This window comes from Filicampus tigris, chromosome 2 (assembly GCF_054856515.1).
Source record: "Filicampus tigris isolate MCC_2025a chromosome 2, RoL_Ftig_1.0, whole genome shotgun sequence".
NCBI lineage: Eukaryota > Metazoa > Chordata > Actinopteri > Syngnathiformes > Syngnathidae > Filicampus > Filicampus tigris.
Window position 1 is genome coordinate 3,835,822 of NC_141218.1, and position 26,382 is coordinate 3,862,203.

Genomic DNA, 26,382 nt, shown 5'->3' on the forward strand with positions numbered 1-26,382 from the left:
CCCAGCAGGAATATTGACTTTGTCCTCTGAGTGGAGACAAGGGGAAACCTGAATAACATACCAAGTAATGCATTAGTGTCAACACTAAGGACAATACTGCATTATAATCCAATAACGGAGTAGTTTGTGACCTACAACATTCGAATACGCAAGCGGACGAAAGCATTCATTAGCAAAATAGCATTTTTGCCTTTGAAAAGCACTTCCCGGAACTCCCTCCGCTAAAGTGTATAATAATGTTAAGAGGCACTATGATAAGCCATTGTTTGCTAGCAGAGGCCAGAACAGCTGTGTTTAATAGCAAGCAAGTCTGAAGCAGCCCTGAAATACAGCAAATGGTCCGAGGGCTAAGTTAGCTTGTTGAGCGTAGCCAAAGTTGGCCTCGCTCAGCCTCCTTTTGCTTCTTTGAACACGCGAGCGACCGAGCATTCCAGTCGCTGAACAATGACTAAACGCAAACCACATTCAGCGGAGCTTCGGGCGTGTTTCTTGCTTCCATTCTTCCCAACTATAACCATGTGGCTTTGAGGCTTAGTTCAAGTGGAAAGTTCATGCTGGAGATGCTTCCAGTTGATTTGTGTGTCGCACTTTTGCATCCAATCACCATTTGTGGAAGTTGGAAATTGTACAAGACAAACTAAATTTATATACACCAAAAACCCCCCAAAAAACGATTGACTGCTATGACCTATTCTAGTGAAGTGGAGTGTTTTAGGAACAGTTTGGGCATTTGAAACAACACGTTGACATCTGGGAATTTTGGCGTCCCTGAGCAATTGGTGGATATTGTTCACTGTCAGCCAAATGGAGGAGGCGGTTCCCCGAGTAGAAGACCACACAAAAGGGTCGAGAATAGAAATCCTTGAAAAAGAAATTGTGAAGTTGCACCGTTTTACTTTGATTTGAAAGTGTTTTTTGACCAGATTCTCTCAAAGCGATATTACACAAAAATAATTCCTCAAAAAGGCCATTTTTTTTCCCAGCATAATTGGATTGTGATTGGATGAGTGATTGATCGAGCTCTTACTGTCAGTACAGAGTTGTAAAGCCAATGCGTTGACTAATCGGTTCAGCGCCTAGCGTACGGGCAGCGACTATGTTTACATGCAATCAATAACTCTTTTAAAACCCAAATATTGGCAGTATTCAGGGTTCTTAAAGGCCACGTAAATGTGTGCAAAAACCCAAATATGCAGGTTTTTAAAAAACAGATTAAGACCACCGGGTTAGTCCTTTTCTAACCCTGAATATCGGGTTGCTATAAACGCGATCGGGTTACCTCCTTTGAACGAGGCATTGCTTTGTGTTCTGCTCTACCCACAAGGAATCTTGGTCTTCGTAGTCCCGGAACTACTTTGATTTCTCCACAGCGTTTTCACATTATGTTCTGTCGCTATGGTGAAATGACACCGTGTTGTATGTATGTATAAGGCCGTACGTACGTCTGGCGCGCAATTCTCTGGAAATACACAAGTAGAGGTAAAAATCACGGCGAAACTCAGTAGCAGCACACTTTTGGAGCGAGGAGGCAAGTGCCTGCTCTATCCCTGTGGGGAGTGACGTGGATATTATGTGTTTTTATTGACGGCAGAAAGTAACAAGCGGAAATGACGTCTATTTCGATGGCGATGGTGTCCGCGCGCCGCCGTTTAAATCGGGACCTTCAAATGCGGGAGTAATTCTGTCTGTTCGCCCACGTAAACGGGTTACTCCGAATGTTTCAGAAACCAGAACTTTTGACCTTAACCCCAATATTGCCTGCATGTAAACGTAGTCAGTGTTGCTCAGGTGAGCAGCTGGCCCAACAAACAATCAGTGCCAATCGAAGCTCAGTTCGACCTTCACTGGAATGTTTTGCTTGACAAGGACACGGCTTAAGGCTATCTAGAAGTTTCGTGTAATCTTCCGAGACAACGTCGGACTCCTTTCAGTTCGTTTTAACTCGAGTTCTGACAAAAGTTATCTCAAGGCAATCGTCATTTGGAGCAGGTTGAGGCGCCTTCTAGGTGACATAGAGTACATCAAGGAAGGCCAAGAGAAGCCCACACAGATTTCCCTTTGGAGGCTATACAGTAGTCAAGAGTCTCACTATCTGCCTGTGAACAAACCAAGAAACTGAGACAGACCTCGCATCTCTTTCAAATTTGGTTATTGGACAAGGCCCGCAAGACCAAAATGGGGAAAGTGCCTTTTGCGTCACGGTGATAGAAGTTTCTCTGTGGTCTCATTTCGGGCACGGAAATGGACGTGCTGATAACGGACCTGGGATTTATACAGCACGGTAAGTAAACAAGATACAACAAGTGTCTCTTCAACAATCCTTCTTCTGTCTTTCAAAGACAGTGCCCTGTTGATCCGAACAGAAATAGGAGGCAAATATCCGCACTCTAATGGATCACACGTTCGCTTCTTCAGGCATTCATTTGACGCGGGATAGAACAAAAGTCAAATGTAGACGACGAGTCAGAGGACACACATCAAGCGAGGGCGATATTGACATACAACGGCCGTGTCATGGCGGCGAGGGTTTTCACGTGTCGGAACATGCTAATTCAAACGCGTTATATGGACTAACATCCAGTGCGGACACTCATTTCATACATGCGACTTTGCACATCTCAAAGCTGCACCAACGTGACTAGTAAAGCAGCAAAGAAGAGGACAAACAAAATCCTGTGGGTGCGTGTGCGCGTGCGTGTGTATGTGAAACCATTTCAACCCAGCTCATGGGGGCAACGCACCGACTCGGAGTGAAGAAGCGGCGAAATGGATTCACAGGCACGCCGCATTTATCTCTATTACTTCCTTCTACGCTCGCCATCAAAATTCTGCAGGCGGCAGCCGGGGGATTTTGCAGCATGACGTTCGCATCAGATGTTCAATGCTTTCTCTAACTTGGTTATCCTTTCAAGGGGAAGGAGGGAGGGTGGGAGTTGCTCTCCGAACCTGCTTCTTAAGAAACACAAGGCGCCAAGATGCTCGCAAATCTGCTGATGCAAGTCTGTTGCAATTTAAACCCGCTTCCATAATAACGGCAGGTGACAAACTCTTATACAACTTCAGTTATTTTTCCTGAGCAGAAGTCTCACAATTGCAAAATGGGTAGAAATTCACGCGTGTACGGTGAATCGCAACTCACCGTTTTCGAACTCATACGATAGCCAAGTCAAAAATGTCATAAAATGGCTGTTACGGAAGTAGTAAATTGACATTTATTTTAAATCCTCTCGAAGCCATTTGAAGTGTTTCGCGATCATAGGTTATATTTTAGGTGTGTTCAGTGAGAAACACTGAAAATAATGAAGACAGGCCCCCTTAAAGTTTCTAAACAAACAACACTTACCTGAGACGGTTGCGCCAGCTGGTGTTTTGACACGGGCATGTGGAGGCCTTGGCCAGACGACCTATGAACTCCGGTGACCTCACCGGGGTCGTCTGATGACTCTCCTTGGGGGCCACAAGGAGGGGGGGGGGGGGGATGTGGCAAAGCTGTTCAGGAGAGAAAGGTCAAGATAACTACAGGAATGAATAAGATGAAAATAATAATGTGGGAGAATTCATTGAAAAGTGCTATAGAGGTGAAGCAGCCGGCTTCACACCTCCAACTTTCACAATTGCTCTTGAGCAGACAGACACATCTATTTACACATACTGTTCAAGTATATGTACAAAAAGTGTATTTATATATATATATATATATATATATATATATATATATATTCTATATATGTGCATATATACGTATGTGTATATACGTAAGTGTATATACATGTAGATATACATCATATATATGTATATAAATATATTCATATACACAGGTATATGCATATATTCATATAAACTTATGTTTACATATATCACTATCTCTCTCTAGATGTATGTACTGTATGTTACTTATACATGCAGATATGCATATATATATATACATATATATACATATACATATATATATACATATACATATATATATACATATACATATATACATATACATACATATACACATATACATACATATATACATATACATACATATACACATATACATACATATATACATATACATACATATATACATATACATATATATATATATATATATATATATATATATATATATATATATATATATATATATATATACATGGAGCCGTGCTGCCACATATGGAAACATTTTTCCCTTTTGTAATGTACGGTGGGCCTGCAAGCAAGCCAATCCTGGACAGGAGAAGGTGAGCAATACGGATAAAAACAAAAAGGGAGATAAGGACGGGCAAGGCGGACCATGCAACGGCCACAGGGGAGATGACAGATAGCCACAGCGAATGCCGTGTTGTGTGCGTGCGTGCGTGCGTGTCAGTGTGCGCGTGAGGAAAGCGTCGAGATAAGGAGGGAAAGATAAAGCGTTGTGACAGCATCGCGCATTCATTGCGGCGGGTGACATAAGTGGCACAAGCAGCACGAAAACGAGATGAAGTGGGCGGCGCTGAACACATCCGACACCTGTTGCCACGGCACAAGCGACTCAAAAACAAGTGTGTGCGTGTCTCTGTGCGTGTGTGCGAGCTGTCATTGGCATAAACGCATCCGATGAAGTTAAACGCTTTCCAGATTGCTTTGCGCGTTGCCTTCGAAGTCCTCCCGAAGACCCAAGTTGAGATGTCGGTTGTCGTGGAAACGGGAGGCTGCGACATTGACAGGCGGCTGGCGGCATACTGGCACCTGGCAAACAACAACTGGCAACCGCAATTTTGCAACCGCCTTTGTACTAATGCTTTGGAAATACACGATAGACGCACGGCACATAGAATGGATTGGATAAGCACAAGTGTCAGAAGAATCAGAGTCCCGTGGCTGCACAGGGTCAATTTAACTCCACGTAATCTGGTTACCGACGATCAGATTAACCGCCCTGACAACGGGGGCCCTGTGAGCCAGATCTATTTTAACCTGTGCCGTCAAAAGACAAATAAAATCTGCATGACTCAATTTAAACCTCCCTTCATGCTGCTGGTTCCAAAGTTTTCGGAACAGTTGAATGAATGGGGTTGAAATCAAGAGGCTGCGTGTGGCTGCAATCCAAAAATAATTTGCGCACTTTGCAAAGCCAAATTCAAATAGCATATTAGTTCATATCTTTGATGTACCGTTCAACAGTTTAGAACCGTTTTCAAGGATTTCTATTCTCTGGCTTTTGATCTGACCTGAAATTTTCAGCTTTTTTCCGGTGTCAGTTAGTGTTTCATGTTAATTTACTTTATGTTAATTTATTGATGAACACTTGATGGCCTTTTTATTGTTTATCATTTATTGTTTTGTAAAGTGCTTTGTTACAGCTCCAGCTGTTATGAAATGCGCTGTATAAATAAAATTGTATTGTATTGTATTGCATCAAAGAAAGCTATTAGAAGAGTCTTTGAATCGAAATATACGATGTACTTTGAAAAAAAAATTCCCAAATTAATTCCAAGATTTTACTCAAGTAAATATCTGTTCCAAGCTTCGTTCCAAATTTAGTTGAATAATACGATTAATCGTGATCAATTATGGAAAATTTTCTAATTAATTGGTTTCAAAAATGTAATCACTTGACAGCACTTATACATCGTCGCTGTCCTGTGAAAAACACTTATCTCCAATTTTGGAAACTTTTTTTTAATTTCACTTGAATGCGATGTCTGTAATGCGTAAACATGATTCGTGTAAAAATAAGAATGAAAAAAAAAATGGAGATAAGTGTTTTTCACATGACAGCGACGATATATATGTATATATATACCGTATATATACACATATCCTCTATATACACACATATACTGTAAATACATATGTATACATACATATACATACATATACACATATATATACATATACATACATATACACATATATATACACATATATATATATACACATATATATATATATATATATATATATATATATATATATATATATACACACACACGTCTATATTTACACATTTATACACATGCTGGAGTAAGATGAAACATTAGCAAGTGAAACAAAGGGAAGTCACCCAAGTTGATGCGGCGTTGACGGCCCTCAAACGGCAAGCGTCATCACCTCCGTCGCTTGGACGGAGATTAACAGCTCCGTGGCACATTGTGTGCACGCACACACAAAATTCCACTTTCTTTCTTTTTTTTTTTTTTTTTTTCTGCCGCGACACAAAAATCCAAAAAACATGTTTTATTGGATGGTGGCCACCTGACTAATCCCTCATTGAGCAGGTTGCTTCTTGAGAATCAAAATGACAGAAGGAGATTGCGAGGACGTTCATGTTGCCAGCAAAGCCTGGCCTGCTGTCAACGTGCCGCCGCGTTGAACCAGTCGCCCGCGGACTTGAATCACCTTCGCCGCATTGAAAATACGTCAGTGTGTTCTTGCGCGTACGCACGCACACTCTGCACCTGGCTTTTGGGGGTACGTCCAGTATATGGCTGGAGGATTTTTTCACATTTTTGGAATTTCGATTTATTGTGGTAAGCATCTGTTTATCAAAGCTAAACAGAGAAGTGGGGAAATGAACAGGAAAAGAAAGACTTTGGTCCTCGGGGAGGGCGGACACCTGCTTTCATATATTTTTTTTGAAGGGGAAGGCGCTGCGTGATCAACACTTCCAAATCCGACTGGTGCCCACAGGTGACCCCAAAAAAAAGTAAAGGCACGAGTGTACAAAGAGCACATTCCTGCACTTTCTCTCTATTTTATCACCGGCCGTCTTTAACTGCTTTGTAGACTGACTAAAGTGAGTTTAAAAGAAAAAAAGTCATTACAGTCCCGTTTCTGATGTGTTAACGTGTCTTAGCGTCACTTGGCTGCACTTAATCGTGCGTGGGAGGGAACGCTTTATCGCCACACAGACATGATGGCGAGGCCGCGCTCCCTTTTAAACATGGGACACCAACACATTTCCAATTCTCTGCGTGTCAGCCGAACAATTCATCCTCAGACTAATGAATATTCTGAAGCAGATGTAACGCTCTACTCTATAAGATTTTTTTTTTTTTTTTCAATATATAGATTATGGTGACCAGCAACGTTTAGCAATGCAGCCGCTGGTTGCTATGGAAACCTTAATCACGCAATAAAAAATTATCCACATCAAAACGGGGTTGCGTTAACATCGTTAATAATGCGTTTAACTGACACCACTAAACTAATCTCTGTCTCTGTCTCTCTCTGTCTCTCTGTCTCTGTCTCTCTGTCTCTCTCTCTCTCTCTCTCTCTGTCTCTCTCTCTCTCTCTCTCTCTCTCTCTCTCTCTCTCTCTCTCTCTCTCTCTCTCTCTCTCTCTCTCTCTCTCTCTCTCTCTCTCTCTCTCTCTCTCTCTCTCTCTCTCTCTCTCTCTCTCTCTCTCTCTCTCTCTCTCTCTCTCTCTCTCTCTCTCTCTCTCTCTCTCTCTCTCTCTCTCTCTCTCTCTCTCTCTCTCTCTCTCTCTCTCTCTCTCTCTCTCTCTCATAAAAAATAAATAAAAAATATAACATAAAAATATAAAATAGGTTGTTCTTCTGGTTGGTTGTGAAACTTGCATCCGGGCATCCACACTCGAGCACAAATGGGCATTCTTGCTCTGCCCTCCCCACCTCAACATTAACCCATTGATCGGGAACTAAGCGTTCGCTTTAATTGGTCGGATAAGGTCGATTGCGAGTGCACACAGTGAGAGGGCATATGTGTGTGCGTGTGTGTGTGTGTGTGTGTGTGTGTGTGTGAGTGTGCGCTCGAAAAAACAGCCCTCAACTTGTGCCTTTAAGCGAGTGAATCTGCGTCTCATTTTTTTCTATTTTCAATTGGCAATCGAAAGTCAAAAGAGGAGAGAGTGAATTCAATATTTTATTTGTGTTTTGAACACACGTGATGAAAACCATCACAGACTTTTTTTCGTCATTAAATTTTAGTCTCGCGCCGCGCGCACACTCACAGGTGACAGCGAGGCCATTCTAAAGCCTCACGTTCCTTTTCAGGAAAACAGGAAATGGTAAAACCCAATCTAACATTAGAACTCAACAACAATTGAATACTAGACCATTGTCAGTCTTGTTTCAAGCAATTATCTTCAAACATGAATTCTTTATTTCAAAACGTCCTCGACTTTAAGGACGTGCAATTGTGGCGCAGGGGCCTGTACGCCAGCTGTGTTGCACTCGCACTGACGTCGATAATGTCGCCATTATTGTACAAGCAAGTCACCTGACTTTAGTTCTTGCTGATTACATTTTTTTTTGTTTTTCTTGAACATACCCTCTTGATACAATAAGGAAATAAATGGCCGGCGCTCAAGTCATAAATTCAATTGAATGAGTTGCTGCGGGCGAGTCCGACACACACATACACACAAGCGCGTACGCGCGCACTCCCCCGTGGCGTTGGATGTTCTGATGTGTAACCGATTTCATGGAAGTGTTGCTTCCAAATGTTTAGAACATACACACACACGCACACACACGCAAAGTGATTTTAGAGCATATGAAAGTTGAAAAACAAACATGTCTGAAAGATTCAAAGCAAATGTGCCTCAACTAAAACGTTCGGCAGCCATTTTTGGAAGTCTCCTTGGAGTGGCGCAAGCACCATGCAACAAATACAATTTGTCGGGCGCGGCGGCGGGACCCAAAGGCGTTTTCCCAAGCAACGCGTCCAAATTGCCCCAAGTCAGGTCAACCCAGCGCGTCAAAATCTTGCACGCAAACACAAAGAAGGAAGTTTGGCAGTTGGCAGAAACCGATTGACGTGCCCCACAGACACAATCATCACTTTTAAACCATATTATAAAGCACGTCCGTCAACTACAGTCAATAAGCCGTTAGCTAGTGAAAAAAAAAAACAGCACAACAGGCAAGAGAGGAAAAAAACACTCTTTGCTATTCATCACTCGCTCCAGAGAACACTGCTTTTTTTTTTTTTTTTCCCTTCAAAAGCTCAGCTGAGATGTGCGACACGAGTGTTTAAGTCCACTTGAGAAAAGAAAAAAAAAAAAAAATCAATTTTGCAGTTTTTTTTTCGGGCAATTGAAGCAATGTCGTCTAGAGTGGCGCTAACGTCCAGTTGATCCGCGCGGCGGGCGTCCGACGGGCCCGGCGTGCTGACGATGAACCTCGCGCACGCTTTGGCAAAGTCGTCCCGCAAACTTGCAGGCACACAAATGGGGGCGAGATCCGAAAGATTCGGAGGAAACCAAAACATTCGGGGCCTCTCGTCCTCATCGCCAGTCAATCAATTAGCGGGAATCACCTGGATGGATTGAGAAGAGCAAGAGATGGGCAGCGGTGGCGCACACGGATCTTCATACAGCACACACACTCACTCTCATTATCAATCACACACGTTCACTTTCTCGCTCACATACACACCAACAAACACACGCACACCCACACTTGCACACACGCACACACCCGTTCACACAAACTCCCGCACGATCTCTCATCACACACGCACTCTCTCACTCCCATGCATACACTCACTCACTCATATTTCTCTCTCTCACAGCCACACAAACACACACACGTGCTCCCCTCACTCACTCACTCACTCACTCACTCACATGTTCTGTCACAAAAAAAAATCACACTTACTGACTCATATTTTCTGTCACACACAAAATCACACTGACTCGCTAACTCACTCATCACTCACTCAAACACTCACTCACACACACACACTCACCCCCTCACTCATTTACTCACTCACATTTTCTGTAAGAAACAAATCGCACCAACTCATATTTTCTGTCACACACAAAATCACACTCACTCGCTCGCTCGCTCACTCACTCACTCACTCACTCACTCACTCACTCACTCACTCACTCACTCACTCACTCACTCACTCACTCACTCACATTTTGCTGTCACAAAAAAAATCACACTAACTTACATTTTATGCCACACAAAATCACACTCACTCACTCACTCACATTTTCTGTCACAGACAAAATCACACTCACTCACTCACTCACTCACTCACATTTTCTGTCAGACAAAATCACACTCACTCACTCACTCACTCACTCACTCACTCGCTCACATTTTCTGTCACAGACAAAATCACACTCACTCACCCCCTCACTCACTCACTCACATTTTCTGTAAGAAAAAAATCGCACTAACTCATATTTTCTGTCACTCACAAAATCACACTCACTCGCTCGCTCACTCACTCACTCACTCACATTTTCTGTCACAAAAAAAATCACACTAACTTACATTTTATGCCACACAAAATCACACTCACTCACTCACTCACTCACTCACTCACTCACTCACTCACTCACTCACTCACTCACTCACTCACTCACTCACTCACATTATCAATCACACACATTCACTTTGATTCTCTCTCACAAACACATGCACCGATGCTTCACACATGCGTTACATAGTCGCAAACACACACACTGCATTCACAATCAGAATCACTCTCACACACACATTCATATATTTTCACATCTTACTCTTGCACTCTGTCTAGTGCACGCACGCACGCACGCACGCACGCACGCACGCACGCACGCACGGTCAGGTCGTGGGCTATAGTGTGTAATTAGTCAGGGTGATGTGCGCAATGTGGGCTCCACCTTTCATTTCCCCGATGGCCGCTTTAATCCATCACGGCGTGCGTGAGAGGGCGACGACGGGGCCCCAGCGCGAGGCGGCGGCAGGCGCGCAGGAAATTGAGCCGAGCCGGCGCTTCTCATTTGACGACGCCATTAAGCGGCTTATGAATTGAGAATCATGTTGTCTTCCTCGCCTGCCTGAAACCAGGAAAAGGGACCACGGAGATGGCAAACGTCCGCCCATCTTCACCCTGCCGGGATGCCCCTCGGCTCCCGCCCGTGCCCCCCTCATCTCTTGTATCGCATTTCCTCCTGGACGGCGAGGAAGCACATCATCCGCAATGTCTTTCTTGCTGCGCCTTTCCAAAAACAAGCAGATGGCAGCCAAGGCAGAAGGCAAAGAAGAGGCGTCACACAGCTCGTAAGAGCAAGCGGGGAGCCCCAAAACAAAGCAAGAAGAAAACATTTCAACGAAGAAGAAAAGCGCCGATCTGGATGGCGCCAGAAGCGAGCATGATGAGTGCGGCCATTACGGCGCATCCACTGCCATTATTTTGCCTCTCTTCTCGGGGGCTTGGAAGCTGATGTAAAAAGTCACAAAAGTTGTTGCCCCGCAGCCTTGCAGTGTCTGGAAAATGCAATCAAGCAGACGTAAAAAGAAAAGAAGACAAATGGAAGGAGCTGGTTGAAGCCACGGTGGCGTAATGGCGCCACAAAATACAAAAGAGCCCGCTTTTTAATTTGATTTTTTTTTTTTTTTTGTGACTGTCCCACTAAACGTGGCAATTTTCCACCAATTGCCGTGCATTGCTTTTGAGACGCAAGTGAAAAGCCTCTTCCCATTGTCAGCTATGAACATTGTCCACGTTTACATGCAGTCAATTGCCAGCCAAAAGATTTTTTTTTTTTCAAGAATATTTTTGCTCACTAGTTGACACAAGGCATTCTGATGAATATTGCGTTTGTGGAACAAGAGTTAATCCACTCGTTTTCAGCCATCTCAGGGGGCGGCCATTTTGTCTCTTCTGTCGACTGAAAATGTCTTACATGGCTTTTCAAACCGCGCATACTGCCAATATTCGGATTTTTAAAAGGGTTACTGACCGCATGTAAACGTAGTCGTTGACAAATCAAATGCAATTGAAATGCCACCTTTAAACATTTTTTTTTTTCAGTTTTCAGGCAGGTGAAGCGCACGGCAACAGCAACATTTGCCAGCTTGCCTTGTTTGCATAATTACAAGCAAGGTTTTATTGTGGAGTCACGGCAGCATGATGAAATATGAAAGGAGTGACTTTTATGCCCTGGAAAACATTTTTTTTTTTTTTTTTTTGCTCCTTGTGCCAAAGACAGCAACGCACCTACTCCATTGGTTGTTCCTTTCCCTCCTTTCACCTCTAGTTGGCGCCATGGTTATGAGATAGTTTGACCAAGTTTGTATTTTTTGAAAAATACACACGCTTTAGTTTTTTTTTTTTTTGTCAATTGCGAGGTCACAAGAAGCATTGTCTTACAAAAACGAAATAGATAAAAAAACAAAAACACTATTTCAAAAGATTTTTTTTAAAAACGAAAGAAGAGCCAAAATCTTTTGATTTGAAAAATACGCCCGCACTACTTTCATTTGACACAAACTGATGAAAACAAAGGACATTTGGACGACAATTCAAGTTGAATTAAGTTTGCGAACAGTCAATACAGTTTTTGCGAGTTGTTGTTTTTGTGAGCAATAATCACGATTGTTCAGACAATTCTTGTCCTTGCTGCAATTCTGCCATCACGCCTCTCTTTCTATCATCCGTCCTTTTTCTCAATCGCTCAGTCACTCTCAAAGTTTGGCACGTAAAAGGGTCGCGACGTCGCTACGCTTCCGTTCCGTTCAACTTTCAAGTCAACTACATTTGCCCTTCAAGAATTGGTTGAACCGAATCGGGAATTAAATGACCGGAGTTTCAAGTTGCTCACGCTGGTGGCACTTGGACTGGGAAATATTTGTCTCGGTCGAACTTGGCGCAAAAAAAAAAAAAAGTTCAAACCTCTGCCTTGACTTGACCTGCTGTCCCAATTTGATGAAATGGCGATGACAAAGCCGAACGGCGCTTGACTCAAGGCAGAAAATGAGCACCGTTTCAAGGACTCGAAAGCACAAAAACTAGTCCAGATAGAATGCGCACGCCGACAATCTTGCCCTTCCTGAGCCGATGTGGAGTGCGCAGAAGACAAATAAAAAGAAAATCACATGAAAGAAGGCCAAAGGTGAAGGTGAGAGGTAGCGAGCTGCCGCGCCTCATTAAGTGAAGAAAAAGTCACAGGCAGGAAGCACTTTGGAAGAGAGAATCCCAAATCAAAAGACCGCAAGGGTTGACCTTTAGGACGGCCTCTCTCGAGGGTTGAACATGGAGGCTTGGGGAGCACACGCACACACACAAAAAATAAAATTAAATAAAAATACCCATAGGGCTTTTTCCCCCCTCTCACATTTCTGTGACTATCACACCGCAGTCCAAATACTCTTGATTATTTGTCCTCAGTTTTCAAGGACAACCTCCAAGGCTCCATGGAACGAATCTTCCCATAAGCTGCACTCAGATATTACGGATATTACGCATACTTCCTCATTAAAAAAAAAAAAAAAGCCTTTTTTTTTTAAAAGTGCACTTTAATGAGGAGAAATAGCACTCCATAATATTAGACTTCACAATAACAGACAGTGATGACATCATTAATAGAATGAAACAATTTGGGGATTCATAATGTTTCATCTCAACCCTTCTCGGCTCATCAGTTCGGCTGTCGATTACTCTATTGATTATTCCATCGATTAATCGAGTAATCAGATTTTATTTTGCATTAAATTTTCATTACTACCCACCTCACTGTTTATTAAACAATTATTGTTCCGTATGATATTGTTTGGTGTGTAAGTTGTAATACCGCCATTCACCAGTAGATGGCAGACAAGTACTAGCTGCGCTTACACCAGGTCTTTTACTGCGCTATACTCCAACGGGTGTAGGCCTCATCATTTTTCACAGATTTGGAAAGATATGCAGGACAAACAGAATTTGGGGTAAGTTGATTTTTTGTGAAAAATGAGTCCTTGCACTTAATGCTGCTTTGCAGTTCAGCAGTTTTGTGCCATCCTTGAATGTCATTTTTGTTCTTTGCGCTGGGGGAAAAAAAAAAAGAATCAGTCTGTGGTTATTTTGTCGTTTGCTTCAAAGCCTTTCTCATTGGGCTAAGATAGCGGATCGTTTATACATGCATTGACAAATGTATTATCAAAAATGAAATATATCAAGAACGCATATTTGGCCCATATTTAAGGTGAGGGTTTTTTTTTTTTGTTCTACATCTGGTTAGGGCAATGGTTGACCTTTTCAGCATTTCAGTTGCCCATCCCTGGCGTTCTATTCGTTGCTATTAAAGCATCTCAACAAAGATGCTAATTAGCATTAGCATTAAGCTCGAGAACTGAACGCGTTGGCGTTGTTTTAAGCGCGCAGGGTGTAAGTCTTTATTTGTAAACTCCAAAGAGGAAGCAGCAGGCGTCAAGAGAGCATCTCTAGTTCAAAAGGTCGGGGGAAATAATCGAAAATAGCCAAAGAGAAATGTTAAGGAGATGAAGGTACGCGCAAAATGAAATATGCGTCTCCCTGGTTGCGGATCAAACGGCTTTCGGGCTGCGAGCCTCGGTAGGCAAAAAATAAATAAATAAATAAATAAATATATCTTGTATCTTATGGTCCAAAAATAATCAGACAGGCTTTTTGTTTGAAACGAGGGTGCACAGCGGGAAACAAAATAAAACCGCTGAGCACTTTTGCCGGATCATAAGAAATCATTCACTACTTTGGAGGAATTTGTTTCATGTAACAAACGCTTGTGATGAATGAAGATGCAGGTCACAAAAATGCGGCGCGTGCGAAATGAGCTCACCAAGGAGCTACAAACATGAGCTCGCTTGGGTTTGCGTCCATCTTGACGCACCGAGCGACCTCGCTTCCGTCTGCACTTCATTGCCTGGAAAGCCCAGCACGTTTGCCCCAAAAGCCGCATTTGGGAATCCTCGGTTTAAAACAAACACACAAACAAAAAAACCCCCAAAAAACATGCCTTTGATTGTGGGCATAAAAGGATCTGGCAAACTTGAGAATTTGTGGCGGGCTGAGGGGATGGAAAGGATTTGTGTCGGGATGATCCAATCTGAGCGATTATCCAGGAGGGGCGAGATGAACACGTGGCCCGGAGCAGGTAGCGAGCGGCGTGTGCGCTTGCGTGGACTGATTGCTTCTGATTCATTAGCATGAGAAATTAACCATCAGAGCAACACAGTAGTCAAGCGGAATAAGAGGTCGTATCAAAAGAACAATAATAAGAATTAAAGCTGCGAGCACGTCTTTTTTTTTTTTTTTTTAATGGCGAATCCTTGAAATTACACAGACAAAGCGGAATTTGCAACTTGGTTTGAACAAAAATGGTTTCCGACCAAACTGGAGAAACTGAGCTTTTTGTGAAAAGAAATGTTAAGCGGAAGGGTGACTTTGTTACTATTTTTTAAATATAAAACAACAAAGACTGGCGAAACAATGCAGACTAGTATATTCTTACGTTCCTCTGTCATTTCATAGAATGTGACACCTTTTCTCGTGATAGTTTGTTTCATTTTATTACCATAAACATCTATGCTTATTTCAATGAGTCCGTCTATAGTGTTTTGCATGATATGTTAGCATAAAGCTGCTTTGTGAGACAAAATGGCTCGATTTCAGCCTCTGTGGCACATAATTAGATACAGTGCACTACTGTCTGGGACTTGAGCTGCTTTGTTTCTTGCTCTGACCTTTGAACTTGCCAAGGCCTTTTAAAGCCAGTTCCAACCACATTTGGTACACATACTGACATTTTGTTAGCGATGCCACGCCCCCGTGTGGCGAAGACCTTTTTTCCGCATCTGTGGGACTCTTAAGTTTCCATGGGCCAACGCGTCCATCTTTTGGTTATAAAATATCTTAACCGAGAAAATACAGTTTGGACAAAACTTTACAGAATCAAACATTTTGGTGTTTAGATTCATTTTTTTTTGTTTTATTTGTCAGTCTTGGAATAAACAACTGGGAGTGACAGCATCGGCTTGTTTTGACAGCGAGAGTGAGAGGTTTTAACAAGTTTAAATGCTTTAAGGGGTAAAGCTATAAAAAACATGTTTTTAAAATGGTCTTTCCATATTCTTGTGATCATGGCTCGGTCTCGAACGGGTTCTACTTCTAAAAAAAAAAAAAAAACATGCTAGGGCAAAAAAAACATTTTCAAACTTACTAATGTGAATTTAGTTCTGATTCTAATTGTGATATTCAACTTGCTAGTCCATTTTTTTTTTTTTAATGCCTCTCGGGTATCCATCAGAAGACGGCAGCACTTTTGAGCTCTTGCGTTCCAAAGACGACAGGTGGAGTCTGAGAAAAACTCACCTGCTTCACTTGTGGCCGGCGTCGAGGGTTGCAACGTCGCAGCTGCTTCTGCCACCTGCGAGTGGGGAAAAAAAGAAAAGAGACAAAAAAAAGGACAACGGAGAGAGAGAGAGAGAGAGAGAGAGTAAATATGACGGAAAAGAGGATAAAAGGAGAGCAAAATGGAACAAACTGATAAAGAGCGGAAGCATAATGAGGACACAAAATGACCACAAAAAAAAAAGAAGATATTTTGCAACACGTAATTAAATGGAGGCATTCACAAAGGAGTCGGCTTTTGTGGAAGCGCTGCGGCCATAGAATGGGAGACATTTTTATTAATTCCCATGGGTCTCTTTTAGGCACTTGGTATTCAGGGATGTCGTTATCCAAAATCTACAAAAGCTCTTATCAGCTGTCCTAATGCTGCCCGTGTGCGTGTGCGTGTGCGTATGTGTGTGAGTGAGAGACGAGCAATCTTCGCTTCACATTGTGAAGCTCTTCAATGCTGTTTTGGAGATGGAGCTGAATGATGCACAAGAAGAGAGGACACAAAGGCATTCGAATGCCACATTTCACCCAGAGTGACCTTCAGCCTCATCCTCGCCATCAAAATGTGCTCTTAGGAAATTAGGCACCCCCCCCCCCCCCCCCCTACCGGAGACGTTCAATGTCAGAACATTCATTACAGGGCTCAATGGGGCACATCTCTTTCATTTAGGGCTCCATAACATGTCGCACTGGGCTTCTGCTATGATCTGTTAGCGCAGCGGTGTTTGGATTTGAGGAGGGGGGGGGGGGAGTGGTCTACCTGCGAGGGCGCTTCCTCTCCTCCCTGGAGAAAATTAGATTTGCACAGAACTTAAGTCTGTCCTTTTGTCCTTCATACACTCTCAAAACAGTTGGGTTAAAAATAACAAAATTTGGGTCAAAAATGAACCGATCCACTGCTTGAATCAATCTGACCCAACTTTCTGATTCAAAAATGGGCTGTTTTGTACAAAACAACCCCCAAAATTGGGCTGTTTTGTACAAAATGCAAGAAGGTGGGTCAAATTGAGACCATTAGTGGATCGGTCAATTTTTGACCCAAAATTGTGTTATGTTTAACCAAACTGTTTTTAAAGTGTGCAAAAGTCCTCATAATGAAAACGCCGCGCTTTCAGGCAACTGCAAATGTTGCAAAAACACCCACCACATCAAACTGAGAGATGCCAACTCTCTTCTCTCATTGGCTGACTGCCATGTCACTCTTCAGGCCAGGCCACACCTTTTAAGCCACACGCATTCAAAGTGACAGATACTAACGTGTAAAACATGAGGATTGTGACCAGCAAATGGACAAAACTATTCTGGCAACCATCCAGTCCAGAATAGTGTCATTTCCCGTGAATAATATGCCCCCATCTAGAATACGCCCCCCCCCCCCCCCAAAAAAAAAAAAAATCACCCTCAAAAAGTCAACTACATGCCCTCATGTGTGCATAATAACTGCTGCGAACGGCTTGTGTCCAATGCTAACGAGCTAATGTGGCTAACTGACACATGACCATACGGACTAACTGCCGTATTTGAGCACAGAACATGCTCTTACTTCTCGTCAGGAACCAGTGTCAAGCACATCAGTGAGGAAAGTAATAAGTTATAAGAGTTATAAGGCAACTAAGCACTTATTTGGCAGCACTGCTGTCACAGCACTGGAAACAGGAAATTAAATGTCCGGCAGAAAACGTATTATATACATTTTATATTACATACATTTGTAACTTAAGACATTAAACACCATGTTGGAAAATAAGTACACATTTTTTACAGCCTCTAGTTACTAGCCAACACCTATTAAAGGTGAAAAAAAATATATTTTTTTTTTTATTGACCCTTGGACAATACAGGGGGACAATTTAGCAAAAAAAAACAAAAAAAAAAAAGTAAAATTCATCACAGGAAATCATGGTAATATTCCATACATAAAACATATCGTTAACATAATATGAGCATTAGTTGTATTGAATGAAGGCCATTAAAAAAAACAAAAAAAAACTACGTCACCATGCAGCGTTTCACCTCATGCCAGCATACATTCATTTGAAATGAATGTATGTATGCCCTTCTATGTTTTCATCATCCGCGATTTTCCCACGTGATCGTAAAGTCGTAGCATGCACATGCTGTACTTGTGATGACTACAACAACTTCCACCCTCCTTTCCTCCTCGCAAAATGTGGCCTGACAAGACAAAGTCCACGACGAGCACAGCGAAGAAGCAAAAAAGACAAGCTAGTCGCAGACAAAAGTAATAAAATGGCCAAGCCAATAGGCGGCCGAACTATTTGTCTTTGTGGAACTGATATGTCCTCCCTCGGTCCGGACGTATCAAAGCCCAGGAGCAGTGCCGGCTTTATTGAAACTCTGCACACATTCCCCTCAGTTGTCACTCTGTAAAGACGGGCTGCAATAAAGGAGCCCCGATACTAGCGCACTGGGGGGGGAGGTCGGGGGGGGGGGGGCGGTTGGGTGAGAGAAGCACAACAGCTGACATTGATCAATAACATTAATATGTGCTGCAATCCTGATTTACTGCAGCTGCGCCAAAAAAAGAGACGACTAACACGGCAAATATCGTGCACGGGGCGTATGTGACTTCGCCATTGAGTATCTTTTTTTTCCTTTTTAGTACGATGCATCCGTGGATTTATTCTAATGGCCAATGTCATTCTGCAATGCATTTTAAGGAAGCAAAAGTTCATTGTGAAAGATCATTTTGGACAAAGCGCATCTGTAAATAAAAGATCATTATGGAGTGAAGTCTGAGACGTTTGCTGTCTGTGTGGCCTCTCGGGAGCCTCGCGTTGCAAAGCTCTTACAGGGGAGCTGCGCGGCGCTCTTAACGAGAACAAGGTGCAAATGGAGGGCCCCTTGTTTGAGCAAATGGGGGGGGGGGGGGCGGTTCTTTTGTGCCTTAAAAGCACGAGTAGCTGCTCCAAGTGCTCCTCGACAGGAAAGTCTTATTCGACACGTTTGGGAAGATCTCCAAACTCAAGGAGCTCATCGACTGATTGTCATCAGTTCAAGTTCAAGGCCTATTTGGAAATTCAAATCAATATGTTTGTGTTCTTTTGATCCGCAAACAAGCTTTGCAAAAAGGGAACAGAATGAAGTGTCCTTGCCATGTTTGGGATGTTCAGCAGGGTTTCGATGAGGGCCGATTTTAGCTGATTGTTTTCTCTTTTTATTTTCACACGCTAACACATTACAGTCAAAGTGTAATTCACATCTTTATTGATGTAATCATTAAGAGACCAAAAAAACAAGTTATTTCATCAGTGTTATTTTTTGGGGATTAATCGACTGATTATCGGAAATTTATCTTGCTAAATATTGGAATCGGCATTATGGTGGAGCCCTACTCTCAATGTTCATGTTTTTCCCTTAGCCCTTCTCGGCTGTTTTTAAATTGCCTGTTTTGGGTCTGACCTGCCACGGAGACAAAGATTTCCGACACTCAAAAGCACATTTGGCTCCGGAATAGTCCGGACAATGCGTATTCCAGACACATTGTGCCAGGTGATTTTCTTTGTTGGCTTCCTCTTTGCGACAGTAAGCATAAACAACTCCAGCGCATCTTTTCCGAGTCCTTTTCAGTACATGCTTATTTTCTTTCGAGGCTGGGAAATTGAGATGGGCAAGTGCTGACGGTTGCCCTTGTTGTGAGCTGGCAGAACAAAGTGGACGACACAAGGAGGAGGAGTAGCAAGACAGCAAGCGGATGATGAATAATGGAAGAGTGATGCCCCGTGACCTCGCCACCTTCTCTTTTTTTTTTTTTTTTTTTTTTAAGAATTCTAACAGCAAGTCGGCGCCGCAACGGTCGGTTTATCCCGATGTGGTGACGGTGCCACTCAGAGTGACAGGTGTCACCTGAGGAGGCCAGGAGAGAACTTGACGATGCCACATTGTTTTAAACATCTCGGAGTGTTTGGTCTGCATGAGTAACGATTGGATGACCTTGGCGTTCTCTCTTTTTGCCACAGTGGAAGTCATGAAGAAAAAAAAAATCACGTTCAAGTAAATGGAGAATTGTAATGCGCTGCACAGTGTGTTTGCATGTCTGCGAAAACATCACCGCATCTCCGAGCAGCTCTAATGCACTTGTACGTCCTCGTGCCACGATATCGCCGTCACCCTCTGCTACCCTCATCAGCTATTCGATGTGACATCACGCGCATCTTTTCAGCGTGGACAAATATGGGCGATAAGCCCTCAGATTCTGTAAGAAATAGGCTTTGTGAGACGCTCTGAATCTAAGGGCACACCTGACTATTAATGTCCATGCAGCGGTGCATTATTTGCAAGGGAAGAAAAAATTTGCTCTTTGCCTGCCCTTTTCTCTCTGGTGCCAACCAAGAATGTTGGATGCGACAGTGGCGCTTCCCAGACTGCTGATGCCTCGCACGCACACATGCATGCATGTCTCTGAGTTATTTGTGTGGCTCCACCCGACTAAGCAGCTTCCTTCAAATGTCCCGCGGGGGGTTTAAGTGGGGATCGACCGTGGCGGGGAGGACATGTTGAGGATCTAGTCGCTAAAACACCGGCGCTGTCCTATTACCCGCGACAGGGGCAGGAGAGATCAAACAGGAAGTCACAGCGGGATAACAGGAATCTCAGGCTAACCGGCAAGTTAGGATAAAAGAAGGCTTGAATTGGCCTCAATGGCAAAATGACTACTGCAGTGTTGCATATCAAGAGGTTTTCCCTAACATACATATATACATATATATTTATATATATACACATATACATATATGTAAAAAAAAAAAAAAAAAACTAATTCCTAAGCCTCATGCCTCAGGCAACAGAAGCCCAGTAATGAGAAGGAGCCAGATGGACTGTCATGTCATGGAAAGACAAGCCCCTGCGTGGCATGTACCACAACAAACTGAAGAAGTGGCTGACATTGAGAAAACATGTAAGTAGCTGGAAAAGACTGGACTGAAAGAAAGCATGGATGCGCTAATCAAGGTAGCACAAGAACAGGCCCTCATAAACACAAGATCATTAGAGGCCGGGGTCGACAAAATCAGACAGGATCCCAGGTGTAGGCTGTGCAAAGAATCCCCAGAGACGGTGCAGCGTATCACAGCAGGGTGTAACATGCATGCAGGAATAGTGTACGGGAACATCTGTTCTGATCACCAAATATGGACTACAGGTCCCAGAATCAAGATGGCAGACACCTCCAAAGGTGGTTGAGAAAGACCAGGTCAAGATCCTGTGGGACTTCCAGATCCAGACTGACAAACTGGTGATAGCCAACCAGACTGACATAGTAGTGGTGGATTACCCATCAGAAGCCGTGATTGATGCAGCAATCCCGAATCATAGCAACATCCAGAAAAAGGAACACAAAATGCTGGAGAAATACCAAGTGCTGAAGGCAGAACTATAGAATACATGGAGGGTAAAGGCAACCATGGTCCCACTAGTGATCGGTGGGGGCAGTTACCCCCAAGCTGTGTGGATGGCTCCAGTAGATACCAGGAACAACATCTGACATCTCAGTGCAGAAGAGTTCAACACTGGGAACAGCTAAGATCCTGCGCAGAACCCTCAAGCTCCCAGGACTCTGGTAGAGGACCCGAGCTTGACGGAGATACCGCCCAGGTGGGCGAGGAGGAAATGATTGATGACTTTATTATATATACACACACTGACGGGATGAAAGTACTGGAGCCCCTTAATGCCCCTTAACACTAAACCGTTGTATGATTTGTACTGGTCGCCATTGAGTCTGCACCCCACCGAGCTTAATTGCATCAATGGTGATGTTGCAGGTCCGAATCTCGCAACTCGCGTTCCCCCTGGCCCAGCAATCACGGCCGCCAAATGATTCTTCATCTACAAACGTGTTCTGTCTCTTTCAATGGCGCCCTTCATGTCCAATGTGGGTGGTTCCGAGTGCGCGGTCCTGGCGGGGGGGCAGCTCCATTTCAGGCCACACTTTTCAAAGAAACCTTTCTCTTTCTCACTCACACCATCAGCCCCTTGAGGTTTCAAAGCCTCTCCGTGTCGCTTTGTGGACTCGTGCTCGCGCGCAGGCTTTCAGCTCGCGCTGATGGCCGCCGCGGTGCCTTGCATGGCTGAGCGAGACGCTTTTTGCCGAAATGAGACGGGGGTGTTGGGAAAGCGAGGGCCGATGCAGAGGTGGCGCATCTGCGTTCGGAAACGGCAGGAGTGAAAAATTCATTATCGTTGTGGGCCACGCGGTAGTTTTGGTTTCCCTCGGAGGGCCGTTATGACTGCGAACACCATATGATCCTATCGTCGTAATGTCATATCATAGTAATATCATCTCCCCAAACTCTCTTAAAGGTCTTAGCGCCATGAATTATGCAATTAACTAAAGCTCGAGCTGACCAAGGAGTTTAATAGACAGAAATGAATCTGTGGGCACTTAACATTGTGGCTGACCAGTTCCTTCTTCCATTCTGGATTGGCTTACTCAGATGGACCTAACCTAGATTCACTTATTAAAAAACAAACAACAACATCCAGACATTCAGTCTTGAGTCACATGGCTCCGACGGAGTGAGGAAAGAGGCACAGTTTCACAAACACGTCTCAGTCCGTTAAGTGCTCAAGTGAGTCACATCGAATGATGTGGCCGGCCGGATCTGGCCCCGGGCTATGAGTTTGACACCTGTGAGATAGAGCAAGCCCCTTTAAGCCGCATGCTCTCGTAAATATTTGACAACCTTTTGACCTCATTAGTCATGATAGAGAGCGCAGTCGTACGTCTTAGTCATCCACTGGAAATACAGCGTGTGTGCACGCGCTATGGATCCGAGTCATGAGGTAGCTTCAGTCAGCAGCCACCAGGTCAGCCTTGTTAGGGGAGCCCCTCGCTAGCATCAAAAAGCCTCCTTCAGCTGGTGGACATGAGCACAAACAGGGAGACTGAAGGAGGAGGGACAAGTCTGGCAAGTTATTCAGAGGTCCAATTTGTCCCTGGGCTTGTATTGACTCCTAGTCCCGGTCACATGATCTACGAAAGCATGTGCTACGCTAAAACACGTGCTAGGCCAGGCGTTCTCAAATTGGCTCGGCGAGCTGCAATTTATAGTTAATTCTTATGTGGTATCATCTTAAAAGTGCATACCTACTGTACATAGTGGCCGGTAAAAGCAACAAAAGAAACCAACTGCACTTTTCTTGTCTTAGCTAAATCTCAAGTCTCCGGGCACCGGCACGAGGTTACATAACCTGGCAGCTGTTTGTATTTTTGTTGTTTAGAAAAATTGCATCCGCCATGTGCCAGTGTCCCGCGGACGTGGTAGGAGCCCAGTCGTGACCGTGTTGTTCCGAGCTGCACTCTCCTTGCCTTGCGGAGTGCGGGCAACGTTAATGTCAAAAACGTGTTCTTGGGGCCACGGCGAGCCGGGCTAACATGGCAGATATGGGAAAAAAAAAGAAGCTGTTTGTTGGACCACACTCCAGGGCTAAGTGTATTCCGTCGGTTCATGACGAGGTTACAGTACACAGCGTACGCGGACAAAGTGGCGCGTCGCAACCAGCGCGGACCACCCTGAGGACCAGGTCTTACTGACGTGCTCCATTTCAGGTTCTCTCTCACACCTTCACTCATGTTTCCTCTCCACTCAACTCAATCCGACGTGTGCTAAGTCAAGTTTAGGGCAGCCTCTTATGAATAAATGAGGCATGTGGGTGGCGGCAAAAAGTGGTTGATTTTTTTTTGTGTTTTTTTTTGTGATGTGCAGCACAAACAGGGAAAGGCAGAAACGAGCACTTCGCTTAGCATTTCAGTCCGCTAGATTCATGCTAACGCTAAATAGCATCTACATTTGTGATCCTCTGCAAAGAGCAACACATAATAGTGCTGTACTGATGAGCTTAGAAGAGTTGTGACGTCTAAATGAATCGTATATCTGTCTGTTTATCTTACACTGCCCCCAAGTGGCCAAAGCAGGCACACCAGCAGGTGCACGACAAAAGCCAGCCAGTTGATGCAGTGTGTCACAAACTGTCACATAAATGTGCGGCATTAAAGAGTTTTCCTCATTAAAATACACATTACAACGTTGAAATGAAATAATTCAAAACAAAAAAAAAACTATAATAGGATCAAACTGAGTCTTCACATTGTATGTCGGTACGACAGCTAATGCTAACATCTGTTCAGATAGATGACAACAATTCCAAGCATCTTGCGTTTGGCCTACCAAACTCCTGACCCAAATCACTGACACGAGCAACAGCAGCCAACCGACCGCAACACGGGCTCGCCCGCCCGCCCGCCGTTTTTCGAGGTTAGCCGGGTCAGACATCCAGCCGGGCCGAGCGCGGACTTTACCGTCTTGCCGAAGGTGCTCTTCGGGATAGTTGAGCGGTTCGGAGTCGCCGCCGTCCAGAATCTCATCAAGTCAGCCGGGATGAAGCAGTGAAAACATGCACGTTAGCTTCATTGACCCTGTCCAAATGTATATTAAAAAATGACAGCAATAGAATTTTACTGTGGCCTAAAAGCTGTACAACTCAACTGGAAAAAAAAAAAAAAAGACAAAAAATAATCATGCAAAAAATATGCACTCCCTCAAATTCACTCTGGCTAGGCACCAATCAGTGTGGCACATCTTGATGTAGAAATAGCTGCTGAGTCTTCGTTTTAAAAATGCTCCTGAAAATCTGTCAAATCGTGAGGCAATCTCACGCTCAGATAAGGCCACAGATATTTTTTTTCGGATTCAGGTCTGGGTTTTAGCTGGGCCCTTCCAAAAGCTCACCTTTGTCCAGTAAATTCTTGTGTTGATGTGTGCTTTGGATCATGAGGTTTTTCTTCAACTTTGTAGACAAAGGCTGAAGGTTAACTGCTATTTGCAACAGTTCATAATTGGCTCTACCCTGATTAAGGCCCCAGTTGCTGCTGAAGAGTAACAGCCCCAAAGCATGACAATCCCTCCACCAAGCCTCATCTGTCAGTACTTGCCAGCAATTCCTGCATCTTTTTAAAAATGTACCAATTTTGGAGAGACATCCAGTGCTTGGTAATGTGCCACTTATTATCCCCTTGACAATAACCGTCTTCACAGATTTAACGCCGGGTTTGGCCCAAAAAGAACTTTTGCGCCAATTTTGCACCAATGCTTGGAATGTGAATGGTACATGCCTCAAATCATGCTGCAGTTCTTTTCCAGCGACATGTGAAGCCGCCAGCAGAGGTTTATTCAGTCATGTGATCAGGTCTTCTCATTATTTCAAAATGAATATTGACGGCTAACAATTAGTAAGGGATCAATCAGAGCAGCCTTAATTACTACACACTCTGCTTGATTCTATCACCGACAAGAACAATAACAACGCAAAACGCGACTTTCCCAAAACCTTCTCCGACCTTCCTCGACTTTTCTACCAGAAGCTCAAGAAAATCTTACTGTCCTGTGCAAAATCGGTCGAAACAAAAGCTCCCGAAAAGGTTGACGATGCGTTTAGGATATCCACCATGCGACACGGCTGACACCGCTCACGAATGGCTGATTTATTCCGGCCATTAAAAAAAAACGTCCACTCCCCACGTTACGGAGGCAGCGCCCCCGACAGCCAACAATTTGAGTGGATTTTCTCATGTAAACGTGACCTTCCCGATCAATTTAGTCGGATTTCATACAAAAAGCAATGCAGGATAATGAATCGAACCACTTTAGGGCACCGACCCAACACCCAAACCTTAAAGCGGAAGTCCGTTTTTTTCAAGAATATGTTCTATGCAAGCCCACTAGTTGAAACAGGGCATTCTGATGAATATTGCTGAGTAAGTGTTAATCCACTAGTTTTTAGTCATCTCTGGGGGGCGGCCATTTTGTCTTCTGCCGACTGAAAATGACATCACAACTGCTCACAACGACTAATCACGGCTCAGATTCAGAAAACAGGTCAGCCGTGATTGGTCGTTGTGAGCAGTTGTGATGTCATTTCCAGTCGACAGAAGACAAAATGGCCGCCCCCAGAGATGGCTAAAAACGAGTGCATTTCCACAAACGCAAAATTAATTAGAATGCCGTGTTTCAACTAGTGGGCCTGTTGGGAACATATTCTTGAAAAAAAAATGTTTGGGTTGACTTTTTGAGTTGAGATTTCATGGTATAGTGTTTTCCAAGCAGAACTTTAGCATCCAAATTGTTCGTATTATTTCCGACTAATTTCTTACGCCGTGGCCTTGCACAGAATGAAAATTGTACCCGAATTGATTTACATGTGACTTTTTGCCCTCTTTTAATCTAATTTGTTGTCCGAAGGTTAGCCAAAGTGGCAGCCTTGTCTTGCCTACAAAAGTTCTTTG

At 43.7% G+C, this 26,382-nt stretch overlaps 1 protein-coding gene across 1 annotated transcript in view; it reads right to left on the reverse strand.

Moving 5' to 3' along the window:
* Nucleotides 1-26,382, reverse strand: part of LOC147150941 (uncharacterized) — a 146,668-nt gene that overhangs the window by 34,138 nt on the left and 86,148 nt on the right. The window contains exons 4-5 of the mRNA XM_086024580.1: nucleotides 16,050-16,104; nucleotides 3,344-3,489 (exon numbers count right to left, since the gene is read on the reverse strand). Of these exons, the coding sequence (XP_085880706.1) occupies nucleotides 3,344-3,489; nucleotides 16,050-16,104 (201 nt within the window). The remainder of the gene's footprint in view (nucleotides 1-3,343; nucleotides 3,490-16,049; nucleotides 16,105-26,382) is intronic.